This window comes from Coturnix japonica, chromosome 7 (genome assembly GCF_001577835.2).
Source record: "Coturnix japonica isolate 7356 chromosome 7, Coturnix japonica 2.1, whole genome shotgun sequence".
NCBI lineage: Eukaryota > Metazoa > Chordata > Aves > Galliformes > Phasianidae > Coturnix > Coturnix japonica.
In genome coordinates, this window is record NC_029522.1 from 16396265 (window position 1) to 16419538 (window position 23274).

The 23274-nt window shown below is 35.6% G+C and overlaps 1 protein-coding gene across 1 annotated transcript in view; it reads left to right on the forward strand.

Annotated features, from left to right (window-relative positions):
• The window catches only part of MYO3B (myosin IIIB), a 173496-nt gene that overhangs the window by 11956 nt on the left and 138266 nt on the right, over positions 1–23274 (forward strand). The window contains exons 5-9 of the mRNA XM_032445800.1: positions 9638–9821; positions 10714–10848; positions 12241–12345; positions 12608–12745; positions 16330–16395. Of these exons, the coding sequence (XP_032301691.1) occupies positions 9638–9821; positions 10714–10848; positions 12241–12345; positions 12608–12745; positions 16330–16395 (628 nt within the window). The remainder of the gene's footprint in view (positions 1–9637; positions 9822–10713; positions 10849–12240; positions 12346–12607; positions 12746–16329; positions 16396–23274) is intronic.

Here is a 23274-nt window from a genome sequence, read left to right on the forward strand (position 1 = left end):
GTATAATAAAGTACACCCAGGACTGAACTCCTCTTTGCAGCCACAAAGCAGGACTTCTTTTCAGATGAATATCTGGAGAATCATGATAGTATAGCAGTGTTATTTGCTTTACAGGTCAGAATATACAAATACTGAAGTTGTGATATTGAGAAAGGAATCATCAGTTAAAATGTCACAATGGAATATTATTTCGCTTTTCCCTCTGAAGCTTCCTTCCTGTCAGAATTTGCTATCAGGTTATTGTTTCTGCTTGCCTAAAATGTTGCTAGATGGTGATGTCTTTGTCTTTTTGGGGTTCAGACCAGCAGATAACAATTCAGACCAGCAGATAACAAAAATGGTTTTTCTTCAGTGTAGGTTAAAGCAACATTAAATATTGGATATAAATATAACAACTCTTGCAGCTCCTATGCATATCACCATCTATCCTTCTCTTCTATCTATCTGTACTCAAGAATCCTTAACTGATTTTTAAGTTCAACAATTAACCATGAATAGCAGCAGACACTGATGTTCTGCTGCTGCTTCATGTAATGTGTTTCTGCTGGGAATATATTGAGCAAATTGTTTGAGGATTTGCTTAGGTCTTTGTTTCTGAATTCAGAGTAAACTGTTATTAGCCTAGAGAGCATAACTTGAATTTGTAGGTTGCTCTGAAAGTAATGTGATCTATTTATTTCTATAGGAACTACAGCAGATACAAAGAGCACAGTAACACTATTTGACCAAGGAAATTCTCAGCTACAAAACACTGTTTTCCAACATGGTCACCACTAACTCTGTCTCCATTTTCACCAATGATGGACAAGAGCCTGCATGCTGCTCTTTTAGAAATCTGCAACAGCAGATGTGACCTGCTGTTAACACTGCTGAAATGCATCACCCTCTGCCTCACTGTGCTCACATCCACTGTTAGCTCTCCACCAGTGTTCAGCACATCTGTGAATGTCAGAGTGCCTTTTTTTTCCACATATAGGAATTCAGTTCCACGCCTTTGCTTCAAATGCACTTCCTTGTCAGAGATCAAGTTGTCAGACTGCCCCTCTGCTGCCATCTGACACATGGTGACAGAATGTAATGGAATATTGGTGGGAAGCTACTGCTGTACCATTAACAGCCACCTCTGATGTTCTGGGCCAACATAATACAACAGGAGGCATTACTTTTAGAGCTGCACTCATACATCTATAATTTATTAAACTTAATTCTTTGAAGGTTTTTTTGATAGCTGCTCCATAAAGACTGGTGCTGAAGGAAGTTTAAAATGAACAGATTCTATCTCACATGCCTATTATTATTTTTGAAGCCTGTTAGAGAAGAGAAATTATGCAAATTGGTGTCACGGTAGGCTACTGCACACATGCTGGTAATGCATAACAACTAGCTTACTGATGAAAATACTTCATCTTGAGCAAGAGTCATTGTCAGCACTGAGTGCTGCTCTTTGTGTTGTGGTTAACAGTTTATTATTATTTTGCTCATGGATAAAGAGAATGTCTGTTCTTATTTAAAATCCTCATTAGAATGAAACTGTTGTAAAAGTAATGCTGGAGCACTATAATGTTGAATTATGATTGATTACATTATACAATTAAGGTATTTTGTGAAACAGTAGGAATATCCTTCCAAAAAACTGAGCAGTTTTGTGGCTCACTCTCTGTGAATGACTAAGTGGCTTAAATACTTTAGCTCCTGTATGTAAAAGACTTGATAAATAGATTAGGCTCAGGATCAATTAGTGTCACACTGATCTTCAGTATTAATGAAGTGAAGCTGCTAGGATTCAACCTGTTTATCTGTACCCTCCATGACTGCAACTTAAGCTAACATGCACTGTAGTGTTTGTATAGTGCTGGGCCTGGGAACTAGCATGCAGAACGCACGGTTCTGTGCAGTACTGGCAGATTCGAGCCCTGCTGTGAGGAAACTGTCTTAATTCTGAAGAATTCCTGTATCTTTTGTGGGAGACAAATCCAGTATAAGATAAACTGATTACAGGAAATAGGTCACCAATGTAAGTTTGCAGTTTTTTTCTTATAACTTTTTTGTGTGTTTGTTTTAGATTTTTTTTTTCTTGACCTCTGTATGTGAAGCATCTCAAGCTTTTGTGATTAGTCTGCAGTGTAGAGGCTGGTTTTGGTATAAGTGCTGTCATTCGGTTCTTAGCTCTTCTTCCTTCCATTTTAACACTACCACAGGCATTTTAATTGCTGTGACAGTTTGCTGCCAAAGGAGATGGAGAAAATGTTCAATATTGATTTTTAACGCATGGGGACTATAGCTGGTAGTCACTTGATTTCCCTCTTTCAGTTTGTAACTGAAAAGGCTCATGGGATTATTCACTGCATTTTAATGCTGAATTCCTAGCCTGAGGCAAAACTGATGTGTTAGCTGTTAGTCATTTGTAACTGCTTAGTGTATTTTGTTTGGAATACTGTTTAGATAACTAATAGAAACATAAATAATATAAGTACTGTTTTGTCACTGATCAGAACTTCCTGTTTGAGTTGTTAACTGGCTTTCAGATGTTTGGATCTGGTCTTGGACAAGAACTTCTGCTTAATATTTTGTGAGTCTTTGTGTGCTTGACTTTTATATTTATAATGTAATAACCCTTAATTTTATCATTACTGACTAGGTGCACCATCTTATTCATCATTTGGTGTCCAGAGATGTAGATGTGAACTGATTCATTTAGCAGTTGGACAAATGGAATGTATTGCAATTACTCATGAATGATCAGCATCTTTACTTTCAGTGGTACTGAAAGCATCATTAGAAGTCTCTAATGATTTGTGTTAGTAACATGATTCCCTTCACGTCACAAGTTAAGACAACTCTTCAAAAATTGGGTGGTTTTTTTTTTTATTTAAATACGAATTACCTCCCGGAAGCCCTGGAAATGTCATCTTGCTAATTTTGTGAATGCAAAGTTTATTTTCTGCATGTTAGTGTGGAGTGCAGGTTGACTTTTACCAGCTGTTTTCAAAAATTATGCAATGGAATTTCACTTAGCTTCACCTTCCCCCCCCCCCCCCCCATGTTGACACTGAAAAATCTTAGGCTATTTATGTTCAGCCTTGGTGAAACAGTCTTTGGAAGTTATGTGAGAAAGGATCGTATCCAGAATTATTAGAGAAGTGGTAATCACCCAAATAAGTAAGTTCCTACAGTTTTTATGAAAATCAGAGACTAGGGAAACAAACCAAAGCCCTCTCTGGTAGAGATGCAGATTGAGTTTTGTCCTTTATGCATTGTAATTTGCTTAGACCATCTGTGTGTTAACAGTTCCAACTTTGCTACAACAGAGGCTGACCTCTGGGTAAGTTAGAGGAAAGGAAGATTAATTATTTATGGTAGGATTTTACAGAGATACAGATTTGTCAAATTCAGTAGTTTCGCTACTTGTTGAACTAGCTGTTTTGTGGCTTTTTTAGCACTGTGAATTACTGTTTACAAATCTTTTCACTCTATCTTCACTTCAGCTCGTGTGTATTCAGTTGAGGAAGTTCAGCTATGGTAGATGAGGAAAAAGCATGTTGTATCTGTGAAGTTCAGTGAAAATGAGTGGAGCTGAATGTTTCCAAGATAAATAAATTTGATACTTAATAGAAGTGTTGACATCAATGAAGACAGATAAAAGAGAAGCAAAGCCCCAGGAAATTCTATGAACTACTAGTAATCACTTTTATTTAAAAAAAAAAAAGCTGAGATAAAGATGAGGGTGAACTCAAACTAAGATCTTCCTACTCTAGAAAACCTCAGTGATTGCTTGTTCAGTACTTGATTATGCAGTTGGTTGAGGCAGTGTTCAGTTTAACTTATGTAGCATGGCCCATTCTGTTCAGTTTAAGCAGCTCTGTTTAAAGCTACTGTTGTACTGTCTGTAAGTCCCATTCAACCTCAAAAAAACATGAAGTAAACCGGTAAGCTGGCTGTTAGAGGCAGCAAGTGACATGAAGCCATAGGTCCATTTTAAGAGAGAAACATCAGAATGAATTTTTGAAAAGAGGAACGACGTGACTTTTGAGGGAGTTGGGAGAAATGAGGTGACATCTGGAATAAAATGAGTTCCTTGTGAAGCAACAGCAAAGACAGCAGTGCCTACTGATCCGACACAGGCCTCTGAAAAAGGCTAAAAATGCATGCCAAGTAAGAATAGATCTATATTTGCAGAGTATTTGGTCAGGGGCCAGGCCATACTTTATCTTTTCCTCCATGCACCTTTGATCTGTTTACTTATGAAAACAGCTAATTCCTCAGGATGCACTTGTACTCCCAGAGCAGTTATCTTGTCTGTTTGATTTATATGAACAGTACAAAAATGATAAAGCTTTATTGCAAAAAATTTAAATGCTTTACCCATTAAAATGATGGTCCAGTAAGAATTTACTTAAAATATTTGCAGTGCAACAGATAATAATGCAATGAATCTATAACACTGTATCCAAAAAATTGAACTAAGGTTATAGTCTTAAATGCTGTGGTTCACAACTTATTTAGGAGTGTGAAACTTGCCATTTAATCAAAGTGTTTTAAAAATATATATATCTAAGAGTACTGTAATTATTTTACAGATTTCCCCTTTAGTTATTGGCAAGGTCTAGTTGTGTGTAAACATTAAAAAACAGTGCTTTCTAATACTCTACTGATGCAGCTAGTAAAGTCAGATGCTCAGATGCTAGTATACAAACTTCAAAAGCATTTACTGGAGGAAGTATATCCCTGTAGTCTAGAGAGTTATCTGCATATGACCTGGTGAGATCTTAAAATTTTTATTTAAGCCTGTTTTGTTTCTGAACACAATGAAAATAGCATTACTGTTCTATTACAGTATTACAGAAATGGCAGAATAATTGTATTGTAGTAGCAGTCTACCATATGTTTTCAAGATGGGTAGCAAATGCCCATTTAGACACATCCATGATGGCACAGAATATCTACTATGGAGGGTTGGGGGTGTGTACTGTACTGCAGAGATCCTGAAGAGGAATCAGATAACACAGTTAGGAACTAATCAAGTTGTTCTTGTTCTCTTCATTTCTGTACCTATGTAATAATTAAGTAGTAGATGACATTTAAATGTTTTTGTCATGATGTCAGTTGGGGTTTTCAGTGTGATTTATTATGGTTAATCCCAAGAATGGGATTGACGTTTCATGTTGTGATGGACTGGAATCACAGAAACAACTTTGGCAAAGGCAAGCCTACAGTCACAACGTTTTCTTCAGAACTATCATCTATGTACAACTCACTGCTGCTGCATATCACTCTGACCTGGTCCTGTCACTGATCTTAGAAGTCTGTAACTTTGAGTTATTCTATTTATCCATAAAAATAACGCAGAAGATAAGAAAGAAACAAAGGTATTCCTGAATTTAGAAGACTATTTGTAGAGAAAGGAAATTTATGCAAGTACAAATAGTAAGAGGTTTAAAAAGTGTAAGATGGAGTATGTTGAAAGGGAGAATATGTTTCCTGGTTACTTTCTCTGAAATCAGAGATGCAGTATGCACAGAGCCTGTTTCATGGTTTCTGTATTCAACTGGGACTTATTCTGTGAACTGAACTTAACAGGAGTGTTTCCAGGGATCTACCTTTCATCTTTAAATAATAGCAGTTGTATTGCCTATTGTCCTATTTTTCCTTTAAGTTGGCCTAGTGACAGTGTGGTCAGTTGAAGTATGGTTCTTTTTGTCTGTATGTTGTATAGTATTGGTAACAGCTTTTGAATATACTCCTGTCCTTCTCTATCTTCTGTCACTGACCTTCATCCTCTAGAGAACTATGTGCATCACATTTTGCAGCTGCTTCTCCTACAACCAACTGAAAACAGTTATAGGATGGTATGTTGATGGATTCTTTTGTATGCTGTATTTCAGGATATTGACATCCCCTTTGTTTCAAACTAACCAGAAAGAAACAGCTAGAGGGAACTAGCAAAGAAAGCTGTTCTGATTATTGATTTTCTTATGGCTTTCAGTGGTTCATTAATTCCCCTAACAATTTCTTCCTAGGTAGCTGGCTTGGTGTGGCAATCAGTAGCCAGCAGAATAGGGGCTGTCATGGCTGGGTGAAGCCATAGCTGATAATCTCAGTTTTGCCATATGAATTCTTCTATCTATGGCTCATTTATTTAGTGTAGAAGCAAAATAGAGCTCTCTATAAATAGTGGAATACTGTAATTTTGAATTTGACATTCTCATTCTTTCACAATTTGTGTAGATGCCAGAAGAACATCAGCCAGCTGTTTCACAAGACAGGCAAGGGGTTGGAAAAAAATAATGCTGAGGAATTAGCTGTATGCAAGAATTATTTGTATGGGAACAGTATTTTTTAGATATATATACATTGTTATTTTTTTCCACTAGTATTAACTGGAATTGCTTTTATGTCCCTCCCGGCTGCATTAAAATTCAAACTATGTGGTACTGTATAACCACAGTTGTTTAAAGCACCAGGCTGGTCTGAGGCTCTTACTACTTTTAAAACCTGTGTATCTTGTTTTACAGTGAACAAGAAAAAGGGTGCCTGTTTGAAGGCAATAAGGCAAATAACTGCTGTGTGAAAATTCAGTAAGGCACTACCAAAAAGATAACTGCAATGCTTAAGCTATTTCTGGCACTGTTTTTTGTGCTTGTGGGTCCCTCTTTCCCTATCATTTCAGAGAAAGATAGCTGTGGGATAACAAATGTACCAGAAAAATGTTGACTTGATTCTAGAGGTTGTTGCATCATATAAAATCTCTACGTAATCATATAAAATCTCTACATAATATTTCAGTGTGGTCCTTTTATAGTTTTTCACTATAAAAAAAGTTTTTTTTATAGTTTGAACTTTGTGAATTTGCATTGAGAATCAAAGAGGAACTTCTGGAATACCATGTAATTTCCAGAAGGCTTTTTTTTGGAGGCTGTTAAGAGCCATTAGAGAAGATTGTTGTTTATAAAGGGAAAAATGACTTGTGGACTGTCTGTAACCCATATTTCTTTTGTTAACCTCCTATAGTATGATATAATTATCTAGATTGGAAAAGACCTTCAAGAAAATGTCCGAACATCAACCTGTCTTTCTGAGTCCTGTCACTAAATCAAGGCCCTTACTGTCACATCCATTCTTTTTTATCAGACAAACCTTGCAGTCTGTTTGCCTTCCTGTTAAGGAATGATACATAATTACAGATTCTAATGTCAATCTTATTTATTCTTTAAATTTAGATAAAACTTGTTTATGCATCTGCTATCTTAAAACTTTGTTGTACGTGGTCTCACTTGATTTGTTCTGACCCCTAAAGGTTTTCAAAATGTCCAGGTGTTACAGAAAGACTATTGAAATGTACTTTCTTGTTGGAGAGTGTCTCACTTCATGGACAACTGAAAGAAATACTGTCAGTGGCTGAAGTCTGTTAAGACTGTTTTCTCCTCTTGTTTGTCGTGGTTGGTCAACACAGGTTTACAGCTTACAAAAGAAGTTTCTCTCTCTCTCTCTTTTTTTTTTTTTTTTTTTTTTTTTAGAATAAATCTTGCTATTTGCTCCAATTTCAGCCTAAGCGCATCTGGCCCAGTCTCTTGTCAAGTTGTCCTTTTTGCCTTTTTTTTTTTTCTTTTTCCCTTTTTAAAATAGGGTTTGGTAGAGTGCAAGATGCTTGTTGATAACATCTAGTCACTCCTCAAATAGTTGAAGAGTGTGCAGTCACAAATAGCTTTGTTTAAGATGTTCCCCAGCCAGCAGAGTTAATTGCCGAAGTGTAATTTTTCAGCATCTGCTGTGGGCTATTCTGCTTGCCCACTTGGAACAGATTTAACCACTGAGAAGTTTTCTCCATCTGGTGGTAGAAATCATGAAATTCTTGTAATCAGGAGGTCTGTAATAGGTTGAGGCTCCCTCTGGGGAGGACACTGCTAAGTTTTACTACAGCTAGAAGCCACCCTTTGTGTATCACTTCAAAGCACAGAACAGGTGTGAGATCTGATGTGTGAGGAGTAAAAGGAGAAAAGCCTTCCTAGAGGAATTTCAACTTCAGCATTTTAGAATTAAGGTTTTCTGGATATGGGGTTTTATAGAGTTGATTGCATTCACACATAACTTTTCATTGTACAAATAAATACAAATATGGTAGCCCTTGATTTAGGGCATGCAGTTTTGTGAATAAGTAGAAGATAAGCAAAAAATTGAAGTAAAAGCAGAAGTTGAACTCCTAAAAAAAAAAAAATAAAATCAGACTTCACAGTGCTTAAGGTAGTAGTGTGCACTGCTTTTTTGCTTTTTTGCAATGTAAAATTTTTACATCTGTCACAGAAATATTATAACTTACTAATGATTACTTGTTAATTAGAGCAAATTCAGGAAATGGCACAACTTCTTTTAATTTTAATGGAAAAAATATATATCCTTACTGGCTGCTTAGGAAAGGTGGCATTGTAATATATATTACATTGGTATGAAGAATGCTATGCATCTTTTTCTGGACATTCTATGTGACAGACTAGTTGTTACAGTGACAGGGAAATACCAGCTGCCTTTACACGTGAATATTGGCACTATTTCTCCTTTAAAGCATTAAAATGATATGTTCAATGTGTCTTTGGCTTTTGTTTAATTTCTGAGAAACAACTGTTCCTACTTACATTTGCATCAGTCTTCCTACCCTAAGTAAAGCTTGTTGTTAAGGTTGGCTTATCGGAAGCTACATGTCTGTGGATGCTGTCTTCAGTTCATGTAGTACAGTCTGTTCACCAGTTTCAGCAAATTCTTTCTCTTGATCTGCTCCAGCATTGAGGTGCTGACTGTATGTGTTTAGAATACTATAATTTATTTGCAGTATGCTGTATTGGATCCAAGTAGTGAGAAACTGTCCTGATAACTTACACTATTGACCTTCAAAAGACTTATAACATTGACTAGCCTTTTTCTTTTTCTCTTCTGTTCTCCTTTCTGTTTCTTCTCTTCCCCTTTCCTCCCCTCATCAAGAAATGTTTTGTGCTTTCTGCATGGTAAATTTCTTTAATTATATGTTTAATTACACTTTTTTTCTTGGAATTTAAAAACTTTCCTCTGGAAAGTTATAAAGCATACAAACGAACATCTTCGTTTTGCAAACTGCTACAAAGATCTATGTTGCATATGAATCTGAAAGCAGCTTATTTTCTATATACAGCCCTGTTGTAGATGTATTAAATATGAAGTGTTTTACCTACTGAGTCTTTGCCTGGCTATTATCCAGGGAGTTAGATAAAATGGGTTACTTGAATGACATGGCTTTTTAATGCTAAGGAAATAATGTCTCATTTCATGAGTTGTGTTAAACAGTTGGATAAAATGTCCAGTAAAAGTGCATGCAGTGGAGATCAGATTTTGGCCGAACTTATTAAAATGGGTTCAGAATGTAGCATATGCAGCAATGTTTAAAGCAAATAGTTAATAAATGCAGCAAAAAAAAGTAAAGAGATATGACCTAATGTGTTTTCTTTGCCTTCCTTTATCTAGTGATCTTATCCCTCCACATGATTTTCATTTGTAATTCCATCTGCGTATCTTTTCAAATTAGATCAATATTTGATTTCTTTATCATAAAACTGCTGCTTTAGTTCAGTTACTTAAGGCTTCCCATTGTATATCTGTCTGCTTTGTTTTCCAGGAAGCCATTGTATGGATTATTTCAATATAATTCCAGCATGATTGGGCTAGAATCATTAGCTGATCCTACAGACACCTGGGAAATAATAGAGACTATTGGAAAAGGCACTTATGGTAAAGTCTATAAGGTTGCCAATAAGAAAGATGGGAGTCTGGCAGCAGTAAAGATTCTTGATTCTATTAGTGTAAGTAAAGTATTAAAACTCATTGCTAGTTAAAAAAAAAAAAAAAATAATCAAATAGGGTTAATGTAAGTAAAATGTAATATATTGAAAGCATCCTGGAGGGAATGTTTTTGCACAGTGCATTGACAGAAGGACAGCTGAAAGGTGCTGCTGAAAATTTCATCATCTTGCATGTTATTTGAAAATAGCATTTCCTTAGTTTCTATGTCTCATAAGTACTCCAGCGCCTATTCAGTCCCCTGTGCTTGTAGCATGCGTGTGCTTGGGGTTCTGTTTTAGGAAGGAAGACAAAGGATACAGTTAATCTTGAACGTTCTTGTTCTAAACTCCCTGGAAGAATTACTTTTTCCATCGCAGAAATACTGTGAACTTCATGATATTTCACAATAGTATTCTGTAAGTGTATGATATTGCTAAGCAATAATTAAAGCACAGGCAAAATTCTTGGAGGTGATTCTCTGCTAGCTCCAATTTTAGTGAGATTTAAATCCCTGACCTCTCCTGAGAGCCAAAGCCTTTGCTCTCAGTGGAGGAGTTAACAGGCAACTGTACAGGCTGGATCAAGCTGGAGTTTGATTGTAATAGTTGAGCTAGATTATTTACTATGAAAGAAATTAAGAGTCCTTGCAGAGGTGCTGCTTTCCTTATACAGATTTCACATTTTTGTATGTAAAGAAAAAAAAAAAATAAAATCAAGTGTCAGGATTTGATGAAATTAAATACCATAGATTGAATCTGCAGTATCATGTGAGTACTTTCTGCAGTGTTAGAAGAAAACCATTTAAAAGTAAAAACTACTTAAAAATAGCTCTTTTTATCTGTAAGAGTTTGTACTTGCTTTACACAAGGTTGCTGTGTTTGTATGTTCCATATGTTTATGTTTTCCATTCAGGATGTAGATGAAGAAATTGAAGCAGAATATAATATTTTGCAGTTTCTTCCCAATCATCCTAATGTTGTTAGATTTTATGGGATGTTCTACAAAGCAGATCAATACGTGGGAGGACAGCTCTGGCTAGTACTTGAGGTAAAAACATCTTGATAATGTTACATCTTAACTAGTGAATGTTGGTGGGTCTCTTTTCTACTGTTAGGAGAGTCACTAGCTTTCATGATTCTCTGATAGGGGCCATTTATCAAAAGACTAGTGATAGATGATATGTCACAATATACTGTTGAAAATCTCACAAAATATAAGAGGGAAAGTACTCACACTTTATTTCTATTCAAGTTGCTACATTCTGCCTTGAAAACCACTGTATCTTGTTGGTAAGAATGTTTTGCATAACAACAGCTTGATTTTTCTTGTTGGAGAACATATTAGATAAAACATTTCTCAAGTTTTTTAGAGGTCAAGCAATCAAGGGAAATGCAAAACATTATGTAGAAGTAATGTGGCAAAGAATTAACAAACATGCTGCCCGTTGCAAAATGAACAGAGAAAATGTAATTTAAAGCTAGAATTTTGTAGTTCTAGAAACTAGCAATAGGAATGCCTACTGTTAATTCTTCAGTGGCAATTGGTATTCTTGCAATGAAAAGTGTAAAATGACATATGGAAGTCTTGTTGCCAGTTAAGAAACTGCAAAAGGCTTTTGCAGCATGAGTGAGGATTTCTTCTAAGCAATTTCCAGGCTTAATAGATGCAAAGCTTTTCACAGGCTGATGTGTTCAATATAATGGTGTTCAAACATTTTGCTGTTATAAGTAGGCTGAAAAGGTTAGCATTTGCTTTTTAATTACAGTTCATTTTAGAAATTCCATTCCCTATTCTTGAATGATGATTTGAATCAGAATGGGAAACCCTTACTTCCACTTCAAGTCATAGAATCTCAACAGTACGTTTAACTTCTGTTTGTGGTAGAATTGTGTAGTTCTTTGATATTTCATATTAAATTCCATTAACTACTGATAAAGGAGATTTGGTACCTTTGTTTTCCTGTTGCTCTTTACTGTATGCCTACTGGCTTTGTGTTGAATTTGAGCTTGGATTTCCATTTGTTTTCTTTCTTTTTTTTCTTTCTTTCTTTTTTTTTAAGTGTAGCACATCAGACAGATTGTTATCTGTGGTGCTGCATATAACAAATAATTTATATGGTAAAATTGTGAAATATTCTATATAACAAAACTGAATATAAAATTTGAAAGAGCTAAGTCTGTACAGACCTTACCAATTAAGTACAGTCTTGTCAGTTGCTTTCAGTGCATGTTTTCCAGACTTTGAAGACTTTTGGCATTTAAAAAATTGCAATTTCCTTGCATGGATAATTTTATGGATAATAGCAAAGTAAAAATCTCATTGTTCCCTGACTTGTGCTGTAGTATGGTTTCATGCAGTAGTTTTTCACAGCCTAAACAAGCGTGTTGAGTAACAGGCCTTGTCTTGCTTTCTTCCCCTTTGTGTCTCACCGCTTCACAGCTGTGCAATGGAGGGTCTGTCACAGAACTTGTCAAAGGTTTGCTGAAGTGTGGCCAACGATTGGATGAAGCTGTGATCTCATACATCTTATATGGTGCTCTCTTGGTAAGGTTGTTCACTGGGCTTGTAATGACAGCAGAGGGTGCAGTTTGCTCATCTCATACACATATTTTCCATTTATAAAGAATGATAATGTTGGCAATATTATGTGGGCTATTATTGCAGCAGGAGTTGTATCAAGCATGTAATCTAGTGGACAGATGTTTCTACAGACTATGTGCAGATTGTCTTCATTACTTTCCCTAATAGTAAGGTAAATGTTTTTAAATAAGGGAGTAAACTTATTTTTGTTACTGCTGGTATATAGGGCCTTCAGCATTTACACAATAACCGGATCATTCATCGAGATGTCAAAGGGAACAACATTCTTCTGACAACAGAAGGTGGAGTCAAGCTCGTTGACTTTGGTAATGACCACTTACCATTTGTTTTCCTGATACATGCAGTTTAGCCAAAGGCATCTGTTTTTTCCACAGGGAAGGCAGAATGCTATAATGGGAGATTTTCAGGATGATTATCAAGATTATTTTAAGGAGGGGAAAATGAGAAAGCAACTCGATACAGCAAGAATAAAAATTCTATCAAAAAATCAGTAATACGTATCTAACTTAAAAGCACAATCATAATAATTCATTGTTTAAAATATTTTGGAAGGTGTCTTTTTATTTACAAGTCTTTTCTTGCGTTTTGCAAAGATGTCAGTTTCAGAGTAATTGTCCTAATTTAAATTTAAATATTGCGTCTTTTGCATATGAAAAGAAAAACATCCTTTTCTTTGAAATGACATTTGTTAGCCTCTAGCACTTCATTCCCTCTGAGCAGAAGGTAAAATAGTCCCATGTGTCCAAAACCCAATATCCATTTAATATATTATTATGGTTGTTAGATACAAGCATGGCCAGTCTGGAGAAATAATTGTAAGAAATAGAGGGGTAGGGAGAGAAAAAGAGAAATGGACTTTTCAATAATTTTTAATTCAGTTCACCATTTTTCTTCTTTTGTATATGCACTCAGAAAAATAACAAAGTGCGCTATGTAGTCTGCCTGATATGTATGCAATGGGAACAAATTATTAGTAATTTGCGATTCATTAGTTAACCATAAAATGCGTAAGGTAATCATCATTGAGAACAGTATTGCTTGGACAACAGATGTATGTTTAGTAGTGCATGAAGGTAAAGAAAAATGTTCACGAACTGAGAGTAGCATACAATGATGTGCCAAAAATCATGCAAAAAGTAATGATTTAAAAAGTGAAATTCATGTACTGGAAAAAGAATACATTACTATGACATCATCGGTATTACAGATTTGACATTAAAAGTAACTGTGTTGGGGATTATGAAGTAAGTTGGAATCAAGAAGTAGCAAACTTCTCAGTGCCTTCTAGGGATGGAACTTCATTATATTGAATAGTGGAAGTAACAGTTAAAATAGTGATGGGAGAAACACAACCTGAAGCAAAATTTGCAGCAAATCCCTGGGCTAGTATGAGGGAGACAGGTAATTTTTCTTTTGGGGGAATTCTGTCAGTATGGTCTTTGTAACTATGCCCTTCTGAGAAATATTAGCTTCCCTCTCTGACAGTTCTTATCATACATGTCAATGGCATTAGTTGCTGCTGAAGCTCAGCATGGAGCTCCTAAGACTGAAGGCATATCTGTGATATATGAATCCAAGTGGCATGTTCAGGAAAACTGAGAATCCCAAGATTTCTAGCATCCAATCTCTTTCCATGTTAAGTTATTGCTTTTTTTTTTTTTACTTTTCCCCTCCTCCCCCCCCCAGCCTTAACTTTTAAGATTCACCAATAAGAGCAGCAAATTACAACAAATATGGCTACCTCAGAAAAAGACATGAGCAAACACTCACGTTTCCTAATACGTAAACACTAGGAAGTAGAGAGATGTGCTTCTTATCTGACAAAATAGCATGCGCTAAGGTTTTGTCAAATTGGTCTTTTTCTCACTAGCCCACTGCTTTAGTCATAGAAAGGACTCTGGGATCAAATTAGTACTGAGTTGCAAATGAAACTATAGTCTGTAGAACTGTCCCATTTGTTGCAGAAAGTGGAAGATGTTTAGTGAAAAAATGCAGAGTTTAGGAAGAGAAGAGTTTTGCATCAAATTGGAACATATTCTTTCTTCTGCTAAGATTTCTCTTTCATGCGAGTGACTTGCCAGCATCAAACTTTTTAGAAATGGCCACTATGTGTTCCTCACTTTCCCAGTATCCAGCCTGAAACATTTTGTACTACCTTGCAGAAGAGCTAAGTGTGATTGAGCTGCAGCTGAGAACATTACAGCTCTACTTTAGAAGTGTGGAGAGCCTGAAAACTGAAAGATCTCAGATTAACACAAAAACAGTGGTTGCATTTGATATTTTTAGGTTAATCCCTGGAACTAATAATCCTATCCCATTTTGAAGGAATGTTAAGAAGATTTATTGTGCAATAGGGAGTAAAGAAAATAGGAAATGAAATAATAATTCTGAATTTAGTATTGAATTGGGCATACTAAAATAAGGATCTGAAATCCAAAGTGATGGAGATAAAAGGGAACACTTGGATATTGCCTAGTCAGTGAGTTCTATCTGTTATGTAGGGGGAAGAGAAAGTGATTTCATACTCAAGGCAATACGTATGGATATTAGCACATTGAGAGGAGTGCACGGAGTCATTTATCTGCTTTTATTGCATGACTTTACTACAACTTGTTCTTTTTTCAATGCAATATTTTTCCTTCAACTTCACTCAACAGCATGACGCTAATAAATGTTGATGTAGGGTGACCCAAAATGTCTACAACTCATCATTCATTCATAACCTTGTCTCTTTTTTGTCATATTCCCTCCTCCGCCTTTGTTCCCTGTTTCAGTTCTTTGGTGTTCCATGCTGTTGTGGAATGTCCATAGGTGGCAGCTACAAACTAGACTAGCTTAAGAGAAAAGAGTTAAATGCACAGAGGCTCATAGAGTCATTAGCTGCTTCACAGTGTTACCCAGCAAATCCAGATTTGCAATCACACTGAAATGAAAAATAAGTACAGACATGAATTGTTGATATAGCAATCTATTTGCTTAACACATGAATTACTAATTTTGTGTCTTAATTTCTTACCGAAATCTGTCACTAATCTATTTTGTGTTTCTACCTGTTTTTCTTTGTAGGTGATGCTGTGGGAGCAGATTATGTGTTGGTTTTTTTTTTTTCTTTTTTCCCCAACAATGATAACATGGAAATATTTTTGTCAATATTTTGTTCAGCTTAATTGAATGCTCCTGGCTTCTACAGGAGCACGGTTGACAAGAGCAGAGAAAATGATTTGAGATTTCATTTTGATTTGTTAATGTTGTTTCATTTTGCTCTAGTTCCTTCCTTCCTTTTTTCTGCTGTGCTTCACTAGCCTAGCCTCAGTCAGAAAAGCAATGAAGAACAGGGTTTGTTTTAAGCACTTGCTTAATTCCTAAGTACAAGCTACAATGTGAACTTGAGTTTATGTTTTCACAGGAAAAAGAATTGTTTTAAACAAGTACATAAATGTTTTGTTGAGCAGGAACTTCTGCAAGGCTCCTACTGGCAGCATTCAGGGAATACATTTCAGCTAGGCTTGGGCAACATTTCTGGAAAACAAGTTTTAAGTTCAGATTAGAATTTGAAATGTTACAGGTTATATTCATGAAAAACAGGCAGAAGGAGGCATCTGTGATACTTAAGGGCTGATTAAACTTTTGAATTTGAATGAAAGCGATTTAGACTGAGATCATTCACAAACGATCTCTCAGCAGTTTTGAAAGAAAACAGCAAGCTGTGGTCTGTTGGGGATGAGCTGTGGATAAAGGGAAAAATTAAATTAATCAAAGAATTCAGTAGTAATGCTGTACCTACTTGGGCCAGGTGTCCTGTAGCTATGATCTCAGGTTAGAAGTTTGTTTTCTACATACTTCAAATAAACTGACTGACCTGAGTTAATGAATCTGAAGAGCAAAGTTGTTCCTTTTTTTTTTTTTTTTTTTTTTTTCAGGGTTTAGCCAATACCCAGCACACGGCTACGTAGAAACACCTCAGTGGGAACACCCTTTTGGATGGCTCCTGAGGTAGGCAAATATTTTCTGAATCTTGAGTTGTTTCTCTTCATTTCAGTGCATGACTTGTTGGCACTTTAGATGGGAAGAAATGATATCTCTTTGTTAAAGGCTGTATTTCTACTTTTCTCCACATCTGTGGCCCCTGTTGATGAATCTACTACTAGAATACAGAAACTGGATTCTTTGAACAGCATTAATATTCACTATTTTGGTTTCTGTAGTGTTTCCATAAAAATACAGATGATCTCTAGGTAACTGAGGGTTGTCTTGAAAATTTTATGACTTCCCAATCAAACACATTAAGTACTATGCATTTCTACAGAAATGCTTTTTAGGTGAAAAGTATTAATATGGGACATTTAAAGAACCCTTCACAAAATAGTTGATTGGAATCTACAGCTGAGAGCTTGGGCTGGGGAAACTGAGGTCTGCAACTCTGCAGTCTCCTCAGGTTTCACACATAAGACCAATTCTCTCTTGGGCTAAAGATTTTGAATTTCATCTGGCCCTGCTTGCTCTTACGGATATGGATTCATATGGATATGAATCTATGCATGTTAGTGACTTCTATGCTATATTCAAATTTCTGGTCTGAGGAAATGCATGCAGTTTTTCTGGAGTTGGCTAGTTCATCTATTTTGTTGATCCATTTGTTCTGTTGTGGAGATGGATGCACTAAATATAGGAAAGGTCCTTTAAAAATGGCAGTTAATACCCTATTTTTGTGTACTAGCAGGTGCGAAAACTTGTTATTCTCATCCTGATCTACTACTATATTGGACTGATGTTTTATGTCAAAAACAAAATAATAAAAATTTTAAAAAACAGTCAATAATAATTATAGCTGTTTAACTTTGGGAGGTGGTTCAAGGACTCTGTTTTCTGAGTGGCAAATCCTGGAGTTGAGAATTCTTTCCCTGTCTGGGGACACAAGTGCTTGGACTCATGGGCTGGCATAGCTTAGAAATACAGAAAAATAATCTGCAATCATCTTAGTTAATGTATTCTCTGTAAATTTATGATCAATTGGATGTTTAAGTGAAGGTTTTAAGATTTTTAAATGTTAATCTTTGCTCTTCTTGTTGTAAGAAAAAATGCATTTTTATAAGATATAGATTATGAAGTCAGAAATGGAGTGAAGAGGGAGTGACTTGTTTCTTTGTAAGCTGTTAAATCTAAATAATAATAGCCTCATTTGTATTGGAGACCTTTAGATGTATTTGAATTTGGAGGAATTTTGGATAGAATTTGTATCTGTTACAAATATGTAAATCTGTTCTCATATGCAAAACAATTTTCAGTGTTGTGCAAATGTCTGTTTATTTTAAAATACACTGTAGTTCTTATACATCCCTGTTGCTTCCTAAGGACGGCTGATTACAGCTGAGCAGGGAAAAGAAGCTGCTGTAACAGATCCAAAATTGATCTTCCACACTCTCACAAAGAATGGTTGATATTTTACCATCTCCATAACAACCAGTTACGTCACAAAAGAGACACAAGATACCTTAGAAACCACTGTGCAAGTATTATTTATGGAATCACCTTCACTGAAGACATTCTGAAACCTTTATAAAGCAGTCCTTTAAACAAGAACAGGAACATTATGAAATATTTTCTTGAACTCAGATTATTAGAGGTGATTTTTACAGTACTGTTTTGATTGAATGATTGTAATCAATGTCAGAAATCATACCAAATTTATAATCCATCCTGTCTGAAAATACTCATTCTCAAGGTAAAAAACCAAAGAAATAAACAGAGACTTAAATGCAAGATGCTTAGGTATCTATCCTGCTATTGTTGAAATAGCTTTTAAATTTCCAATTGTGTAACATACGCCCTAGTTGCTACGGTTTCTTTCTTTGTGTCTGTATGAATGACCTATTTCCTTTGTCATGCGAGGTGCAAGTTACCTTACACCTTGGGAGACCTTTGTGGTATTTTTAAAATGTGCAGCCAAATTTTTACATGAAATATGAATGCTTAGGGCTGAAATAAGCTGAAAAAGACTGCCTGAGTAGCAGTTTCTCAGAAACATTGATTTCTGTGTGAGACTGTGCTAAGATCAGTAAAAGCTAGAAAAAAGCACTCAACAGTCTCAAAAATCATACTGCAAAATTTTTGACATAAATTTATCCTATGTTGAGTCTGAATAATCCTTAAAGGACAGGAAGGAAATGCTGTTATTCAGAGAAATAGAAAGGATTTAGGTAAGGATTTTTATTTATTTATTTATTTTTAAATTGGATTCTTACTATGTTCATGTGAAACATAGAAGCTCCAGATTGTATAAAGCAGTCATGGAGCCTCGTCTCATGTATAGGTGAGAAAGATGGATATAATCAGAAGGGGAAATGGGAACAGAAGAAGGAAAAGCCTTCCTTAAGGGAATGGACTGCAGGAATGTTTCTGAGAAATAAACCATGTGAAGTAAAACTGGCAGAGAATATTTTCTTTGGCAAAATGGAGGAAAGTATTCAGATGCAAGTGAATAATAGGATATGAGTTGAACCCTGGAAAGAAGCGTACACTGGAAACAAGAATCAGCACTTAAGCCTGTCTAAGGAACAGTCTGTATATCAAGGAAAAACATCGTATCGTAAGATGAACTTTGCAAAATGCATTAAAGGGGTTATACAAAATGGTACTTAACATAGTAAAAGATTACTGAAAAAATAGCTGTAGCTGAGGGTGTCCTAAGGTGTCTAGTTCAGCTTGCTGTTCTTGCTGGTCAGCATAAAAATCAGTAGCTTAGCTGTTTTGAGCTGACTGGGACTTTTTTTTTTTTTTTCTTTTTTTCCTGTGCCAAATGGTTGTGAGGTTTGAGTAGCAGGTGACAGTACAGATCAGTAAGACTTGTCCTTGAGCATTTGTTTTTGGGCAGAATGTAGGATGAACCAAAAAGCTGCTGAAAATGAAAATGCAGAATCAAACCAGGTGGTGTGGAAGAATTTGGAGATCTTAGCAAGGGTAGAGGAGCTTTAAAATAGACTGCCTGAAAATCAGTCATTACTGTTTAATCTAATTAGTATTATCTCACTGTTAGAAACACAGACGAACAGAAGCTGGAACACAGAAAACTGTCAAAGTAAAAAGATAAATAAGGGGGAACTGTGTAAGTACTGTGGTTGTTAGGTCATTTAAAGCTGTCTATTGCCAAATACCTGAAGTTATCTGAAGATTGCTTCTATTATGCTGAAATTAATTGTGTTGAATGCTAGCAAGAGGAAACAGATTGGAAATCTTAGAACAAAACTGCCTTTACTTCCTTACTACCAAAGCTGAACGTGTGTTGTTTTCAACCTCTATTGCAGAACTGGACAAAACCTATCCAGAAATGAATGGCCAAATTTCTTTTTCCCAAGTAATTGAAACTGCACAAAAGCACGTAGCCATGCCTGCATTCTGAGTTTTATTTACCAGTTCAGGTTTTTGTTTCATGAAGTTATCACGATCCAGCTGGATTCATGCATTTAACCTTAGCCCTTAAAAGAAGCTCAGTTAAAATCTGTGTTTGGGAACAGAAATAGACAATTGAAGACAGAAAGAATTGAAAAGATGCTGAAGGCAGTTTAAGTCGCAAGGAGTTCAGTGCTATATTTCTATTGATAACTGCTAGAAAATGACAATGGTGCATATATAATTATGATATGAAAGAAATGAAATTAAAATGTAGTAGATCCTTTGAAGAACTACTTTTTGAAACGTGATGTGAAACAGTAGGAGAGAAAGGCTGATACACTGGTAAAGTTACAACATGAGGTCTGTAATACTTAGTTAATCAGAAATAGAATCTTGGCTCCATTTTGCTATTGATTCCTAAGGGATTTCAGATGGCACACTATTATTTAAAACTGTGTCAACTGTGTACTTTGGGTACTTATTACTATCCTACGAAGATGAAATAATGACCAATAAGATTGCCAACAGAAACAACCAATTATTTCCTTTTCCTCTCGTGAATAAAGGCATGTTTCCTTTGACAAAAGGCAGTGCATCAGAGCATCAGAATAAGTTTCTGAAATGTTAGACTAGTTTAAATGTTAGATCAGTAGTTTAAATTGTCTTGTTCAGTGCTCCTTTGTTTTTTTCATCTTTACATTTGCTTTTGTGTGTGAAATAAGTCTAACGCTGAAACAGTATTTCCATGACAATATTTCCACGCAGTATGGAACTCCCTGCATGATCTGAAGAAAAGTCAATCAAACCAGTACTAAAAATAAAAAGTACCAAAAAGACATCTGTAGCAATGTAGTAGAAAAATATACAAAGAGAAATCTCATTTTGTGGGGGCTCACAATTTTTCATTGAAGCTGATCTTCGTTAAGGGCTGTATTCAAGCCTTAGAATTTGGTCAAAATTCAGCTCACTCTTGGAAGTTTAGGGCTAATTATTTATTTACTTCACATTTATATTTCTATTGCAGGAGAAATGAAAGATTCACAATAACCCTCCAAGAACAAAAGCAAAGCCAACAAGAAAACCAAACATTTAATAGTAAATGCATCTTCTATAGTTAAATACTGCATTGAAAATATAATGCACTAAACTGTTCTTATATTTTTAATTAACTCTAAATAAACATTTAGATACATTTCCCTGAAACTATTGAATATCTTCTCAATTAAGTGCACTTCAGTCCGACTTATTTGACAGCCATTTGCTTACATCATGGAACTCAAGGTCACCATTCTGTTAATAGCTCCTAGTTCTCTTTGCTGCAACTCCTTATTAGCTAAAATTAGCTCTTCTGATGTGCATGTTTTCTCTATGCCCTTAAATGCTAACTAAGTGTGGAGTTTCTGTACACACTGATTTATAATGAACTGTAGGGACTCACAGCTTAGTATAAGTAGGATAGATTTTAACTATATATATGTATTTACTTTGCTGCTAGAAAAACGTTTAAAAATAGTTGTACGGTATGTAATTTTTGTGATTTAATACTTCATGAACTGTGTATCTTCTCTTTCTTTAATAAGGAAAATCTTGGGAGTATTTCCTCATAATGTATTCCACAGAGGTGTAATAACTATTCTCTTACAACTTGTGAGTTACTGAACTGGCTGTAACTGCAGTTTTTGAGTGTGGTTTTGTTTTTTTGGGTTTTTTTTTTTTTTTGGTAAAACTTTTGTATTTTTGTAAATGAAATAAGATTATTAATTTTTGAGTGCACATCTTTTTATATGTTATTAAATTATGTTGAATCTTCCTCTGAGAAACTTCATAGACAGGCCTAAGGAAAGATTCTGCCTCTTCAGCAGAATTTTGCATTATCTAGTCTCAGAATTGTGAAATATTCAAAAATCCCATGTGTGGTTTTTTTGTGTGTGTGTGGTGGAAAAAAATAATATAAATAATGGTTTCTGTTATATTGTGATTTGGACAATGCCTGTAGTTTAACATTACTGTGTTTGTTAGTGCATAAGTGTAAGGTGTAAAGGAGATGTCTACTTGACATATTTTGAAATAACATCACTGCTTTCAGGGGGTTAAAATAATGGGACACCACAATTTGTTATACAGTTATATTTAGAGAGTATAACCTATCTCCTTGAAATGCAGAACTGGCTTTGAGTGTGGTCCTGTAGCATGTGTGGTAAATAGCATGGCCGTGCCAGAGAGAAGAAGCTACATTGTAAATGTGAGATAGATTAGGAAGTAAAAAGTGAGAACCTTTGCTCTAAATAGCTGGGGCAAGCATGGATAGAAGAATGGAGGGAGCTGTTATAGCAGGTGAATGGCAGAGAGAGGGATAGAATCTAAAAGGCTACATATAACTGAAATGACTGATTCTGAGATGTCTTCTGAGAGCTGACTGGCATGATATAAACAAAGTTATCTTTAGGAGAGCACGTTTTAAGGAAGTGAATAGAAAAAGAAATGCCTATTTCTTCTTTGGTTATTTTTCCTACTTTCTTAATTTTCAGGCTACCTGTAAAATGAGCTGTGGTAGCAAGGAGTTATGCTGAAGCTGCTTAAAGCCTGTAAGGAAAACAATAGAATACAGGAAGTTGGTTTTTGAAATACAAAGAGTTTCCTTTAAAGGTAATGGCATATGTGAGGCAGAGAGTGCAGCAGAACAGCACTGGTGAGCTCTCCCTGCAGAGAGAGGTATGGCAGAATACATCACTGCCTCCTTTATCTCTGGAAAGCTACAGGTTTCCTCAAGGGCTGGCATAGCAGAAGGGGCTTAAAATGGGGAGTAGCCAGAGGGAACATCAGTACCTGGGCAGTTACCTTTGACAGCATGGCCACAATCTTGTGAAGGAATGTGGAGGTGTTTGTTTGTTCTAACCAAAAGAGCAGGTGTGGAGGACCTGTGAAACTTGTGTAGTTTTTTGAAAAGAAAAAGTTTTCTGTTGCTTCATGCAATGCCATTTCCAAATCTGTGTGTGTCCTTACTGCCAGGTCCTGTGGGTTGTAAAGAAACGTGTCAGTGGCCCTAGTATTAGCAGTGTTGAAGCCACGATGAATCCATGGCATATAGCAAAACACCTGTGCTTGAAATCATATCTTTTTTCCAAGCTGTATCTGTTGGTCTAAGAAGAGGTACTCCTTTTCCCTATGAATGTAGCCTTCCATTAGGGCAGTCTAATGGTCTCAGGTATATTTTGCTGGTCTGAGGTAAAAAGTAAAAGCTTTTTTTCTATTTTTTTTTTTCTAATTCATTGCTGTTAAATTACAATGACTGCTCCCTATATAATTAATTTCAATTAGTCAGTGTTAGTTGAAACAATTAGTTATGCAAATGATTCAAAGCATTAATTACATTTTGTTTTGGAAACATTTTAATCAATATAATCATTTTCTGATGCACCATGGAAATATTTGAATAATAATCACAAGTAAGGATCGGAAATTCAAATAAAAAAGATGGGGAAA